This window comes from Dromaius novaehollandiae, chromosome Z (genome assembly GCF_036370855.1).
Source record: "Dromaius novaehollandiae isolate bDroNov1 chromosome Z, bDroNov1.hap1, whole genome shotgun sequence".
In the NCBI taxonomy this organism is placed as follows: Eukaryota; Metazoa; Chordata; class Aves; order Casuariiformes; family Dromaiidae; genus Dromaius; species Dromaius novaehollandiae.
This window is the reverse complement of record NC_088132.1, coordinates 79,054,451-79,070,954: the sequence shown is the minus strand read 5'-3', so window position 1 is coordinate 79,070,954 and position 16,504 is coordinate 79,054,451. Positions and strand designations below refer to the sequence as shown.

The 16,504-nt window shown below is 37.6% G+C and overlaps 1 protein-coding gene across 1 annotated transcript in view; it reads left to right on the top strand.

Moving 5' to 3' along the window:
* Window positions 1–16,504, top strand: part of LOC135324659 (GTP-binding protein Rit2) — a 176,610-nt gene that overhangs the window by 70,014 nt on the left and 90,092 nt on the right. The window contains exon 3 of the mRNA XM_064501370.1: window positions 4,301–4,374. Coding sequence (XP_064357440.1) covers window positions 4,301–4,374 — 74 coding nt within the window. The remainder of the gene's footprint in view (window positions 1–4,300; window positions 4,375–16,504) is intronic.

The window sequence follows — 16,504 nt, the reverse complement described above, 5'->3', positions numbered from 1 at the left end:
AGGAGAGAATTAATAATAAAAAAAATTGGAGCCAAGCAGCAAACAATTGGGGTTCTATCCGTTGTTTTTCCCTTTGGAAAATAGAAAATGTTCAGTAATAAATCAAGCCAAATAGTATAGTTTTTAAGGTGAAAGTTTTACCTGTTTTCATTCCAAGTTTTTACTTTTTGTAGAAAATGAAATTCTTAAGGAAGCACTTATTTTTATATATGCATATATATATATATACACATACATATATACACACACATATATATACATATATATATATAAGGAGAATAATTTCCCATAAAAATTAAGTTTTGTCAGATATTTTAACCATACAGCTCGGAAGTCAGCTATTTATTATGCAGACAGTATAATTTTTTTAATTTTTTTTTTGTTTATTTCCTTTTTCTCTCTGATACCAACCATGTGCATGTACTATGTACATCTCACAGCAATGTCAATGAGCTCCATCCTCAATTGTTTCTTATAATATCCTATCTATCTGCTGCATTTTAGCTTAACCTAAGTCTGGGACCCTACAATTAGATTCACAGGAGACTAATAGTGAATTCAATTTTAAGAAATACAGAGGGCTAATTATTATTCTCTTCTTTTGTGTGTGTGTGTGTGTGTGTGTGTGTGTGTGTGTGTGTGTGCCTCATCTTAGTGCTTGCTGAAACTCCAGCCAGGGTTTGGCCTTTTATTAAATTTTAGAAAGTTCAGTCCTTATAGCTGTAGGATGTAAAATCCAGAAACATGTGGTTGAACAGCTTCCCATTAACTTTACAGGGAGTGTTATATAAATTAATTAGGTGAAAGAAAATGCAATGAACTCATACATTGTAAATAGTTTAAATATACCAGAGAGCATTTGTAATAATACAAATAGCTTTTAAAGACAGCACATTAGACAGTAGGCTTGCTAGTGCTCCTGATAGTGACTTTCCTGTTTTGTTTCAAATAGATTCACATGGCATTTCAGTGGGACATCTTCAAATTTGTTCTTTGCTGTCTATGTGTAAACAATATGTTCCTCACTGATCTTAATTCAGAATTTCTCAGTTCCTTTAGTGTGACCATAATGCGCACTATGTCGCCTGGACTATAGAAGACTAGCCACATTGTAGTCTGTTTTGAAATCCTTTAGGATAGGTGCAAAGACTCCATGGTTTCTGATTAGCAGCATTATAGTTACTTATGAAACAGAAATACATTGCCTTGGTCCAAGGGATCTAAAGTGTTAAAATCAACATATTGGCATCTCCAGGATGTTTTTGTTTACCACATTTGTGCCTTCTTCCCATAGTCCACCTAAGTCAGGTAAAGATGTTATAGATAATCCCTTACTCAGCTCTACCTCCATTACTTCCTGAGATGAAATCTCAGTTTAAAGCAGTTAATTGTAGACCAAAACCTAATCAGTATAGCATTTTATCTCTTAGTTTGTTTTCTAGGTCCACATGGTATGAGATGGAATCAAGATTTTCAATCTGGGCATCTTTCTTCTACCTCCTGCACTGGAAATACTAATTGTCTGAATAGGCCAGGACATCAGCGAATACGGAGAAAATGGAAAGATAGTGCTTCCCAAAAGTCTGAGGCTGGTTGTGTTTGAGTCTTAACAAGCTGATAGGTTATGGCTGGGATGGCCTCGCAATGATCAGCACTCTCGTATGAGGTGTGGGCTGCATATAGTACTTCCCCTGATAAATCTGAGCATCCTCTTAGGTGATTGCCATAAGAAAAGTGTGTGTTCAGTCTTCCATTTTTTTCCCATTCAAATACAGGTCAAGGATACCCCCACTTAGCACATCCCAGCTGAGGATACATTTTAGCTTTTCAAAATTCTGTCTCGTATCCTGCTTTTTGCACATATGCAGAGAGAATATTACAAATGAAAGTCATATCTCCTTCCTGTTTCATCTCTACATTTCTTGGGGCAAAGACAAATCCCACAAATAAAACTCATGTTCCAAACACAACTGCCTAGAAAATCATGTAAGTTAATGTGTTTGGTCAATGTTCAGTAGAATATGTTTCACCAAAAAGAAAAAAAGTTAGCATATTTTAAGAATGAAAATGAGATCATGATTCTGGCAGACCTTCATAAAGTGTTTTGGGGCCAGTATTTTGACACAACAAGGTAAATAAAAATGGCACATAGTTTTGCATGTTCGGTGCTATCTTTGCAAAGGAAAAGGACTGTAAACACAGTCTTATAGCCTTGTTCCAGCTTTTCACAGTTAAAACTCTACTGATTCCAGTGGCATGGTATCAGGGTACACCTGGAGTAGCTCAGCAGGGAATTAGACATTTAGATACCTGCCCATTTATTTACTGAAAGCTATGACTTATTTTCACAGAGGCCAGTGAATCTTTTAGTTATAACTAACTCTGGACTCCTAATTCATTTCTTTAGCAAATAAGACAGGAATTCTCTAGATTCCAGTTCATTTTTGTCCAAGTTCTGTATTTAGTTATGCAAATGTCTCTCTGTAGTAACTCCTTTGAAGCTACTATGTTAAAACTTACATTGGTCTAAGTGAAGTGAGAAATAGGACCACAGCACATTGGCTTTAGGGTATCCAGCTGCAGAGCCAAGAGTGCAAGCTATATTTATGTGAGTTGTATGTTAATTATATATACATTAATGTAATGCAAATGGGCACCTATCTGCATGTCAAGACATTTAGTAATACTTTATAGCATTAATAATATTTATATGAAGGAAATACCAGTATTTGATTTTGCATATTTTCGTATATTTTGATTTTCACTTTTGGTTAAAAGGTAAGAGTTCTACTACATGGAACATTATCTTGTCATAATAGATTGCTTAAACTGTCAATAACCTAATTCACTATATACAGTCCGTTTTTGGCATTGGGTTTCCTCTCCAAGAATCCCAAGAAAGAAATCCATTGACTGAAACATATGCCAGTTGGAATGCTATGCCCTGCTCAGCAAGACAGTGTATCCCACATTTAATTAAGCCTCTGGGTCATCTTAATATCAATGGAATTAGATATTCATTTAAAGCATGTCATGTGTCAAAGTAATTTACTGAACTGAGGCCTAAAAGAAGCAGGGGATCCATGGAATTTAATGCATATGATTATATTATTAAAGACAGCCTGCTATTGAGTACGCAGAAGTGGGCAGAGTTTAGGCCATCCAGAATTCTTCATAACTGAATGCTTTACTTTGCCTTTTCTGTAGATGCAAGTGAAGTTTTTACATGCTTTTATAATGTGTCATGTAATGCGGTATATGTGTGGACAAATTTGAATATCCTCATAATTCCTGCTACCTGCAACATAATATCATCAAGAGCCTAGTCCTGATGGTTCTCTGGTAGTTGGCGCTTACAGGATTGAGCTATCGGATGGGCCCAGCCATATGCTCATGCTGATTAATGACACTTCTCGGATGCATTAAATGCACTTGTCTCCACTTCATGCCTCACTGCACAGCCGAAGCATAATACCAGTCACCCAGACCATTCAAACTGCTTTGCATTATTGTTTAATTAAACACGGATAATTTCTAGGACTATTTTGAGTATAAACATGGCCTGATATCTAAGCTCCATTTAACCTTAGGAAGGAAATACAAATATCGAGAGGGGAATGAAATAGAAATGTGAGGAAAATAGTTTATGCAAATATTAGTTCACCTTTTTTGCTTTTCTCCTTCCAAATTTAACTTGACAAAATCACGAGCTAAGGGAATGGTCCACCAAGCACAGCTTATCCCTCCACTCCCCCCCAGCCCTTATGAGTGTGAGGACACTGATTACAGAATTTATTAAAAAAAAAAAATCCATTTGCATACTCTGCAGAGATATACCGAGGCTTAATTAATTGCTCTAAAAATCTGATACAGAAGCCCCCCTCAGCCAAAGGGAGATTTTCCCAGTAACTTGGACAATGTTTAGCTGAGAACAGGAGTATTTGCTTGAAAGCTTTTGTGGAAGTATGACTGAAGTAAGTAAAAACCACCCTGGTGCATAAATGAGCACAAGACCCCTGAAGCTTTGTGAATTAAGCAGCACCTATAGTCTTTTAAACATAGGCAAATTTACTGCTTTAATATTTGAGGCTGTGTCACAGAGAAGGCTAGATGACTTCCCTTTTGCTTACGCTTTTCAGCATTGGTAGGATTTTGAAAGGTGTCTCTTTGACTTGAAAGAAAGCAAAGTTAGGTCAGACTGGAGAGCTTTTGAAAAACTTACTCCACACTAGCAAAGCTGTTTCATTTTCAACTCTCTGAGCCACTGCTATGCTTAGCAATACTGCACTGTGTTTTTCAGAGGATGCCTATAAAACTCAAGTCCGAATTGATGACGAACCAGCTTATTTGGACATTCTAGACACTGCTGGACAGGTGAGTAGTTTTCCAATATAAACCATTCCACTAGAGATAAAAATAGATAAAAAGAAAGATCTTAACCTCAGATAGATGGGTCACAGGGCTAGAAACAAGCTTTCCTATTCAAACACAAAGGGAGCAGTGGCAGAATAACATTGAAGAATTAATAAAGGAGAAGATTAAAGGAGTGCTTCAGTGGTATAATATAGCTTCAAAATCTGACCAGAAGAGACAGACAGAACTGATCAGCTAGTAGGTAAAAAATTATTTGTTTCTTTTCCTGTTGTATGCAGAAACATCTGTCACAATCATGGAATGAATGACTGTTGTTCATTTGTCTTAAATGTTTTTTGTTCCTGCTTTTCTATATATAATTGGAATATCCTGGTGTAGTTAGAGATCAAGTATTTTGTTGCCATTCTTCTCCCTGCATTACATTTTATCATCAAATGTTCACCCATAAGAAAAGGTCTTACTGCCAAAAGCAACATACAGTGTACCTATAATATGTATATGTGTGTGTATGAACGTCAGTGAAGGAACTACATTTTTTGCTTATAGTAAGGCAAAGGAAGGAGTTAAATGCAAAAAGTTCTTCTACCTGATTCAATTTACTTCCTTGCCCTCTTAAAACTTTTCTAGCATTTAATCAAAATTTTGCAGCAGGTTGATCTTTTTCTGATGTGTGTCAGGTTCTCTTTGAAGGCTTTGATAGTTTCATGAGATCACTCTTTTCATAGTTTATGTGCACCTTGTACAAGAATGAGTCAGTCAACAAGTACCATATGTCCTTAAAAAACATATTTAAGAAATAAAAGCCTAGAAACCTTGATCTAGGCTGTCCAAATATCTGAGCGTAGTTAAGCTGGGCACTGCAAATTGTGGGAAATGCAATCATCTGCCAGGAACTGGAACAGCATCAAGTTATGTAAGGTCAAATGTAGTTCAGAGGGATTGTGGTCTGCATGAGTTTTACTTGTGAATGAAATATAGGCCAATTTCAAAGTGAACTCAACACAATTTCAGGAATCAAAAGATGCCCTGAGTTATTCTTCCTTGACCCAAAATTGTATAGTCCCAGCAGTTAACCGGGGATTTGCTGCTGAGTCTCCTCTGAAAGTGATTCTCCAGAAAATCTAAGCTAAATTTCAAGGCAACACTCCAAAGCTATGAATTTACTTGGTCTAGAATTTGTTATTAAAACAGGCCCAGAAGTTTCTTATGCATAGTAGACCTAGGATAGCTTCAGCCATGATTTGACGTGCAGGGGAGGAAGGAACACCACAGTTGCTACTGATTAACATGGCTGAAATTAGGTGTATTTTTTATGGAGAAGGGGATCTTCTTTGCTGAATCAGGAAATCTAAGCCTAGTAACTTCAGCTGTATATTGTCATTAGTATGCAATTACTATGGGAATTATATTTCTAGCTATTTACTCTTGTAAAGCTCTGTATGTTTAGGAACTTTCTTTGTTATCCTTTGTTATAGTTCACTATTTAGGTCCACTAATTCACTATAGTCTGATTTTGTAGGATTGCTAAAATGCTAAAAAGTAAAATACTTCTTTATCTAGCGATCAAGAGTAATTATGAATCATAATTTATCTACTCAGCTATTTGCTAATGGAAAGAGGAGCAAAATGCTCCAGAGGATTTCCTTGTCCTCATAAGTGCCTTCCCAGTTTGCTGGTGTTTTATTTCCCTGGAGACTCTGAGAGAGTGTAGGATTTATTCTCTACCAACCATAGAAACTGCAATTGTACCTTTCATTCCATGGAGGGTACGGAAGGTACAGACCTCCTTACATTGTGCTCCCACTCATAGAGCTGTGCAGAGATGAGCTATCTGATCCCAAATTTGCAACTGTCATGCAAATACCATATACACAAAGGAAACAAAACAGTTTAAAATGGAAGCAAAGAATGGATGATGAATAAACCAAAAATGGGTAATATGCTCTTATTTTGAGCTAGAAAGGTAATGGGTTGAGCTGAGGAGGTAGCATGTTGTAAAAACCAAGAGGAATCATTCCTTCAACTTTGATATTTTCCAGGTATTTTTGTTACTAGAAACATTAAAGTTGTGCTGTTGAAAAAAATTAGAACCAGATGATCAGAATTTCCTTCTCTTCCAAAAAAAGTCAAATCACCCCTTCTTTTCATTAGAATTAGTATTTTTAGGGAGAGGGGGGACATTTGATTTTCTGCCAGCTTCTTTTAAACTGAAAAAAAAAATGGAGGTAAATGGTCAACCGCTTTGAAAGATTTTTGGATTCAGATTAGAAAGGGAAAAAGTGTCATTGTGCACTGACCTTTTGATAAGTAGCTGAAAATACTAAACTTCCCAGTTTGAGGAAGGCTCATCTTTTGTCAGTCAAGTCCATTTTTAGGAAAAACTCCTCAGAACACAGTACAATTTTTCTTTCTGAATTTTGTTCATATTAAAACAACTTCACTCAAACCTTATTTTCAGATTTTCGGGGGGAATGTATTGCCAATATTATGAATTTTATCAGAACTGCCAGCTGTAAAGCAAGTAGAGAAAATCAGAAGAATGTATACAGTGAAAACTGGTGATAAGAACAGTTGAGAAAGGGTGGAGAGTTTTATTTAAGTTTTGTTTCAAGAAGGGACCAAAACATTTATAAAATTAGAGGCCTAGAGCATGTAATGACAGCATAATGAAATGTGATGCAGAGATTTTGGCACAAGCAGAGGCCCCTGCCAGTAGCACCATACTCTGTGTATCAGCCCACGACATTGTACAGCATGGGTATAGCTATACTGCTTCAAGCTCCAAGTTGAACTGATATGAGAAAATCTCTGCTTTAAATTTCCCTTTACTTCCAGTTCTGGACTATTATCAAAGAAAATGTCTCAGAGGTATAGGTGTTCTAGAAGGAAGCTCTTCCCAGTTTCCTAGGCACCTATTTTTCAGAAACTAATTATCCTGGATTTAGCTGTTTTTTCTTTGCAGATGCTTGTTAGGCTTTTTGAATTTGCTGCCTCTCTATCTTCACTACACAACTCCAAAAGAAATCAAGGCCTAATCCAAATCTCATTGAAGTCAACAGCTAAAATAGCCTGTTTCCTCACAGAGGGCTTAATGTTACTTTCACTCAAGTTCAATCTGAAACCCTCCTATGACTTCAAAAAAACCCCAAAGCATCTAGTTATGCTGATGATGGTGTGCTCTGTGATAATCTCTGTTGGTTTCATGTGAAGTCAGAGATGGTGTTACAAGTTCTAAATCATCTAGTGGAAATCTCATTTGTCTCTGGGTGTCCTCACAGTCATGAATACTTCATCATCAACTTTGTATCATGATTTTCATCTCTTTAGAAGATCAAGTAGCTAAAATTGTAATTCTCCCCTATTTAGGAAACACAAGAAGTCAACAGAGAAACCAATTGAGCTTAATATATTTTGTCACTCTTCTATAGAATATGTTTCACCAAATATTATTCTCCTTTCCCTGCTGCACATATGCACTAACAGTCAAACACTGACCAGATGTTTTGATTTGTTACTACTTAATATAATTGTATTATTGCCAAGTCCAGACTGGAAAATACACATCTGATTTCTTATCTGAAACTGGATACATATGGCACATGGAATAAATATCAAAACTTTAAGTGAAATCTGCAAATGCAAACTATTAACTGTAAAGACAGCTCAGACTGTCTTGTTTGACTTTGTTCTTGGGATATTTCTTCAGTAACTCTCCCTTGAAACTCACCCATGTGCTTCTCTCTGTCCCTTAAGACTTGGGGAGAGAGGGAAGGTGTTCTGAAGTTTTCCTTCTTCGATGAGTCATAAACCTCATCTGCTTATACACATAATTGATTTAAACTAGTATAAATTGTTTGACTTCTAGTATACCTGTGGGTGCAAATGAAAGGACATTCAGCCCTCAAGTCTTTTATTCCTTGTTCAGTTCCCTTCACAACTGTCATTACAGACTGACAACCCCCAACTGCTCCAACCAGGCACAAAAAGCCTCCACACGGAGTTATAGAAACCTTTTCTTCACTCGTTTACGCTTTCTTGTTCTCTCTTCTAACTTAAAAATATGTTGCTACTTCTGGAGCCCAGTTTGAATTCCTCCTTGTGGAACATACACAGCAGTTATCTTTTCTGCTGTATTTATAAACTGTTGACTGACACAGGAGCTTTCATTCTTGCCCCAGGTTTGCTCCTTATGACTCATTACCCAACCTCCATATTTAGACCTCAAGCCAAACTTTAAAAGAGCATCAGACAGAATTTCCTTCACTGAAAAACAATCTGAGGTGACCCAATGTAGAAAAGGCAAACTTGCTTTCAGACACAAAGCAGGCAAATATGCAGAAAAATGGATTTGTGTACCTGTCAGTGATAGTACATTTCAAGATTATTGCACCAATTTTTGCTTGTTAAAATGTGAGCTTTTTATGATAAGCTTAGTGCACCAGTATATTTCCCAAGTGTGAGTCAGAGACTTGAAAAATTGGTCTTAAAATGTGATGGCATGTCATTTCAGGGAGATTTTCCTTTGTCTGGAGCTGTGTGCACATGAATTCATTTTCAGGCAGATGCTTTCAACCTGACAACAGCAGTGTGCTCTGTAGTGAAATCCATCTCTCAGATTGCTAGCAAATCACAGGACATGTTTATCCTGCCAGCCTCCAGGACTATGATTTTTGCCCCCTGCTTCAGGCTTTGAAGAGGAACCATATTAGTCCCAAGAGCCCTTCAGATAAGACACACTTTCTCAGACTAAACACTATAGTCCGATGACTCACTCAGACTGTTATCTGAGATCCTTCTGCTTATTATCTAAACAAGCTGCTCTGTAATCCTGAATCAATGGAAGTCGAATTTCAGACTAAGCTACTGCAGCTTATCTCAAGGAAATGTAAAATGCCTTTTTGGCAGTAATTATATTTTAATGGGCCTTTACAGCTTGTACTTTTAAGAGGAAAATAATTTTAGTGCACTTTCTGCTATGTACTGTAGTGAGTGAATGAAATCCATTTTATTTTTAAGGCATAGTAGTGGTGAACTCAGTAGCAAACATTAATACAGTGTATTAGATGAAGAACATTAATTTTATTTTCTTTTTATTTTTTTTGTTTCACAGGCTGATGATGACATATTCAGAAAGTCAAATCATAGTGCTCAAAACTTGATTGATTGCTTCTCAAGTCAAGCTGTTCCCTTCTTTATAGGGGGAACTAAAATCACTCCCATGACCAGATCATTTGATTTGGGAAGGGCAGATTTTGAAGAAATTTTTATTTGGCACAGATATTGAGTGAAAACAATGTTCCAATATATCATAGATTAAATTGCAGATCTGACTCCAATTTCCTTCAAATTCTTGGCAAAATATACTTTGGCTTCAGTGGGAAAAGATCTAGGCATATACTGTGAAAAGAGAGTTTATTAGCTTAGCAAGAACAGGCAACTAGCAACTAAGATTCCTAGTTTCCTGTCCTGTCCCTGTCAATGAATGAATCATGGTGTAATAAAGGATGAATCAGTTAGTATTTCTAGTCCTACATTTATCTTTCTCTCAAAGAGGTATAATAACCTGTTGTAAGGAGTGTTTATTTAGGGTGGACGTCAGGTTTTATTGAGTCTAGAGGTACTGATTTCCTGCCCCTCACTTCCCATTCCTCTGTAGAAGAGTTAGTGCAAGCGGTTCCATATTGCAAATGGAAGAAGACTTTCCATTCTTGTCCTTTCTTTTTCAACAAATTCTTCTTTTTTTCTTGAAATCTCTCTCTCCCTCTTTATCTACTTTTTTCCCAGAAGTAGGTAAACATCTAGTGATATTGCTGGAAGGGTTTGGTTTATATTTTTTTAATAAAATAAGAGCATTTTTAAAGAAGAAAATACTCTATTACAAACATTGATAAAAGTAGCATTTTTTTTTCTTTCCAGATCTTTCCATGTGGTATTTGCTGTTTTCTATTGTATTCTGGTGTACAGTGTACTAACACTACATTTATAAGCAAATCCCATATGATTAAACTTATCCAGGTCTTCCACAAGCCTATATGATTATGTAAACATGCCTTTTCTTGTAACATTACAAACCATATTTTATGCTTTTTCTTCTCACTGTTAAATGACATTGAAGCCCTCGGAAGTCGACTTCCAGGAGACACTGGGTATGCTCTAAGTGTGTCCTAATTTCTTTATACATATGTGAATGTGCTAGATAATCCCATAGGGAATCCCATTTTACAAAGTTTTGCCCATCAAAAGCCACTTATTATGAAGGAGCTTCACATGGACCAGTGATTCCAGCAAACAGAAGATTGCTTTCTACCTGTAGCAATTTTCACAAAAGTCACATTAAAAAGACATTTCCAGAACTAAAAACTTGGCTTGCAGGCTAAGGAAACAAGTGCGTGTAACAACACCACCTGGTGCCATTTGACTTGACAATAACAAAAGACCAAGAGAGGAGCCTTTTGCCAAGGAGGATGTTCTCAGGCTTTGGATTGGTGGAAATGGAAAAGTGGGTTAGCCCAAACAACCATAACTCAACAAAACTTGTTTGTGTTTCAAGCTATTCTGTAGCTCTTGGATGCTACACCAGTACATTGAATGATGGTATCTCCAGACAAAAAGAAGAAAGGAAAAGAAAAGAGCAAGAAGTTGCATATTCAGTTTTTATCTGAATCATCCAAAACTTTGAACTGCAAAAGTGCATGAGGAATCTGTCAGTAAAAGGCATTTTAAAGATATTGTTTTTACTTCACACTAGCAGATGTGGAAAAGCCTAAAAACAAAAGCCATCTTTCACAGTTGAAGTTCCAGCACGTACTGCAGAACCTGTAAGTGGCATCTCCTAAATAAATAAATAAATAAATAAATCAGTAAATATTTCTGTTTGAACTTCATTGCTTGTCACTTCTCATGTTTAATTTTAAGAACACTCTTGCAGCTATGCAGGTCCATAGAAGAGGAAGTGAAAAACAAAGTTGAAATTCAAGAAAATAATTAATGAAAATATGGAACACTTTTTTTTTTTTTTTTTTTAACTGGATATGTTTCCGATGTGTATTTTTCTTGCTTCCTCAGTTTGCATAGATTTTTGTGCCTGGTTTTGTTTTGTGCCTAATGGCTAAGGAGAATAAATTTTTGCCACAGGAATTCCATGCCATTACCAGAACAGCAGGATGATGTGAAACAAACCATGCCAGGCAGCAATCTTTCCTTCTAAAAAGACAAAAACCGAAAGCTCATCAGTAGATACATTGGCTGTGCCTGTGTAAGAAATCAGATCTTCTGTCTTAGTTACAATATGACATTTGACTTACACCTTTAAACAAGCTAAAGAAGTCAAACTCTGCTTGCAAAATTGTAGGCAAGCTGTGTCCTTGCATAGGACAGTCTTGGTATCTCTCAGGAGCTACTCAGCATCTTTCAGGATCTATTGATCTAAGCTAGATACCTCATGACTACAGTTTTGGACCATGGTCTTTATTCTCACAGCTGTTTTCTGAAGAAATGAAAACCATTGTCCTGTTTTACAGGCAGACAGGCAGGCTGTGGGTCCAAAAATGGAACTTCATTTCGTTAACCTCACTGGAAGTAAATTATCTTCAGTTAAACTGCCCCTGATTTACTCTGAAACTTAGCTATCTTGCTAATGGATATGTGTATGCTGAGTGAAGATCAGTTCCATAAAAAGTTAGATATTAATTTGCATTGTTAGAGAAGAATTGTTCCCATTGAAGTTTCTTATCCATTCATAAGGAAAGGAAAGGAAAGGAAAGGAAAGGAAAGGAAAGGAAAGGAAAGGAAAGGAAAGGAAAGGAAAGGAAAGGAAAGGAGAAAGGAAAGGGAAGGGAAGGGAAGGGAAGGGAAGGGAAGGGAAGGGAAGGGAAGGGAAGGGAAGGGAAGGGAAAGGGAAAGGGAAAGGGAAAGGGAAAGGGAAGGGAAGGGAAGGGAAGGGAAGGGAAGGGAAGGGAAGGGAAGGGAAGGGAAGGGAAGGGAAGGGAAGGGAAGGGAAGGGAAGGGAAGGGAAGGGAAGGGAAAGGAAAAGGAAAAGGGGAAGGGGAAGGGGAAGGGGAAGGGGAAGGGAAGAGAACATGGCAGTTTCACTGCACTGAATCCAAGGCACATTGTATTTTGCCCGGTGGCCTAATCTGGCCTAATGTTTTCCCCAAAAATGCTGCTTAACATACAGTAGAACTAGTACCAAAGTCTAGGGTCAGGTACTATCACTTTGCATTCTCTGATTTCATTAGTTTCTTTGTGTATGCCTTACCTTCTTCCCCTTCCTGTCATCTCATCTCAAACCCATTCTCTCTTCTATGGGAGTTGAAGCCCCATCCCCAAATTGGAATAGCATCCAGGGGAGTGGAGACCTGCCTACCATCCTCTTTCTGCATTACAGCTCTACCTCTTCAGATATAAGACTATAGGGTGAAATTAGGGACATTATGGGTGTCCCTGCTGAGAATATCCCAAAACATGTTATTTCTATAATTTCTACTATTTCTTTCTCACTTCAGGGAGGGAGTTACTACATCTGGTAACTCTCTTTGTTATTTTGGCCTTTACTTGATATTATCTCCGTGTCCCACTTTTCAAGCAGGACTTGAAAACTGTCCCAACCGTGCTTCAGGATATATTTCTTCAAGATGACACTTGCTCTGTTCCAAGTCATTTTTTGGTGGCAAGTTTTAATGATTATAAATGCGAGGATGTGCAAGGCACAACTGCCATGGCTTTGGTGTGTGTGCTCATGGCACAAGTGCCATGCCATGCCATGCAGTAAGTGTAGGGGTATGGGACACACATCATATCTGGTGATGTGTGTTTTGGTAGTCCCAAGAGGGACTACCCTTATCTAGCTTAGGCTATCCAAAATGTAGACTTTTATATCTTAGCTGATCATTTAGATTGCTTTTATAATTGCTGAAAAGAAAGAAGTATTTCGATGGCATAGTTTCTCTCAGTTTAACATAAATGTTTAAAATAAATCAGACACCTTTCTGGGCTTGTGTCTTTTCATTGACTATGAAGGGAGTTGAGGCAACTAAATAAGATATGGGCAATTGTATTGTAAATATCTGGAGTTTATTGAGATGTGTCCTATACGCTAGTATTGAGGCAGGACCATCTTTTAGTGCAGGATAGCTACACTGCATATGAATGTACCTTGGGCACATTTTATGAGCTGTGCACAGTTGAGGTGGCACATGTTCCCGCTGTTCCAGCTAGGGCTCTGTCTCCACAAGCCCCCAGAAGGTCACTGAGAGTGGCGTTCTGTTGGACATCTGTAGATGCCAATCCAGTGACTATTTTTGTGCACTTAATTCTGCCTAGCTAGCTCACTTGTACTGGAAACATTAGTGCAAATGCAAGGAAAAAAGAATGGTAGGATCTCCTTTGTACTGGAATAAATCTTTAAGCCATAGGGACCTGACAACTCAGGCCTTTTCTGTCACAGTCATACCAGATTTTAATCCTGTGAGCAATACAAAATCAATGCAACTATAACATAACTGTTTTGCATTTATATTGGTGATGATTTATGTAGTCCCCAGGGATCACATCCTTCAGATAATCACTGAGCTAAATTTCAGTGGCAAGAATGAGTCCACAATTGACTAAATACTACAGATGTCTAAAAGAAGCCACCACACAGCTTGCTTGCTTCTTTTTTCTTTTCTTTCTTTCTTTTTTTTTCTTTGATTCTTCATTCAGATTGTATCTCTGGTGATGAGTAGGGCATGAGGGAAGGGCGAGAAAGTACCTATGTTGTGAAATTTTTAAGGTAAGCAAACTTGTTATGGAAGTCATCATGAGAGAATATATATGCAAGCCAGAATACCATTTGCAGACATTTATCAGAGCAATGGCATGTCTGACTCCGTAGACTTGTGCTTTACCTCTGCAAGGCTGCACCAGCCTCCATGAGGAAGATGGAAAGTCAGCAATCCCCATGTAAGCTGACAAGAGCTTGTTGGAATCCCTGGTGAGCCCTTGCTTGCAGCTGCAGTCATTACCTCTTCACTAGTGGGTTGTTGTCTTTTTTTCCCCTGCTGTTTACTAAAATGTAATTACCGAGCTATTAATTCTTTCCCTTTACCATTTATGATGCATTTGTGATAAAAGGTGAAAATCAGCCTCATTCTTTCTTGCATACTAATGAGGAGGGGGAAAAAAGTGTTTTACGGGGCACAATAAACTAAATGCAGTTGGGGGTTTTAGAGATGGTTAACGATGAAGATTGCTTCAGTGCATGCATTTAAGAGAAAATTACTAAGGTGTTTTTCCCTAAGGAAGAAGCCATTAGCATCAATATGAAAGAAAAAGACAGTTCTATGAGTTAGGACTGTAGTACTGAGGCATTTATACTCGCATTGTGGAGAACTGATATGGTGATTTCATCCATATTTTGGGGTGAATGGAAAGTCAATATGAACTCCCAGTGATGGACTGTATATATTCATTAGTGGATATGACAAGCTGTTTGCCATTTTTAGAAAAGCAGGATTAATAAAGCTCTGCTTGTAGCACAGGTGCAGCAAACTGGCAAATACATTATCACCTGAGGGCAGGAGGGCAATTAGAGTGGGAGCATCAATGAAGAGAAGCTACTTCTAGAGAGAGAGTCAGAGTGCCAGAGCAGGTTATTTAGTAGGTCTTTAGTGGGAAAGGGGGTTGTTCTGTGGTGTTATTTTTCAGAGTGCTGTGTTATTTTATTGGAAAATTTTTCTGATTTGTCTTTTTTTCTTTATTTGTTTTTCCTTTACTTATTTTTTTCTACAAGATTGATGTGGTTCAATCTTACTTTAAAACCTAGCTAAGATGTTTAATTTCTGTGACTAACAGAGCACTAGTGAAAGCAGAGCAGTGTGTGAATACAGAGCAGCAACTGAATACAAGATATTCTGCTACTAGCCACTGGGGCTGTGCAATAGCGATCCCTTAGTGTTCAGGGTGTGAAGATACGTCTCCACTTGCCTTTCATAAGACTTAATCCTGAAGTGTCTGTGAATGGGAGCAGTACTAGATATGATGGGAAGAAGTATCATAACTGGAAAGCGAAGAGGAACCTGAACCTTTAAGTCCTCATTTAGAAAAAGGCATGAATTCACAAGTGATAGAAAGAGATTTCTCACAATGATTTAAAGAAGCCAGTATCAAACTAACACCACAAACTCTGGTGGCTTTTAGACATGGTGAAAATTTACACTTACCTAATCAAAGTCTCAGACCCATCTGAATGAAGATGAGGCTAATGCCCACAGGAATGAACCTGGTATAGTAACTTAGATTAAGAAATAAAGACTTTTTTTTTAATTAATTCATTCTTTATTTTCACAAATTCAAAGGTTTATAAAGTCTCTCCAGCACTCAGAGATTAAAGATGTATTAACCAGTGTGGAGGAATCTATCTCTTTCCAGGCAAATCCATTAGTCTTCTTCAGAAATAAGCATGAATTGAGGTCTAGTGTAATACCAGCTCCTGTCTAGGATTGAAGGCCTTTTATTAGAGGGATCAGATTGATGCTGAAGAAGGTAAGTGTGGAAGAAGAATAGGAGAGGGAAATCTATGAATTTTTCAGCCCAAATTTTGCAAAATTAGGGCAATAAAACCATGTTTGCATTGCATGTTCAGTCTGAGCCTTACCTTGTTTTTTAACTTGTTGACTATCCATTCAGTTGACACGCTTAGTTTAGAGTGTCTTCTTCCCCATAGGCCAGGTCTTGAGGTGCTGAAGAGTCCCTTTCATTTGATCTACCTGGGTGAGCTTATCTCTTCAGTTTTCAAAGTGTGCACTTGCCCTCAGAAAACCCTGAAAAGTAGCAGCTAAGAAGTGATGCTACTGTTTGTCACAAAACCAAAAATCATACCTACATTTTCCAGCTCAGATTGCCTGTCATAAATATTCTCCTTCTTCCTGTCTGTTTCCCTCTCCAGATAAATAAAGTAGTTTAAGAAAGTGGAGAAATGGCCAAATAAATAGGCAGTGAGTTCAGCAGGGTTGATGTTGCTGTCGGTTGCCCTCCAAATTACGGATTAATTTCAATATCCGTCTCAACTTTTTATTTGTTCTACATTCCTAGAGTTAAGGAGAAGCTACTGATTTTGTACAATGTGGAGTTCATAATATTGCCTTGGAAG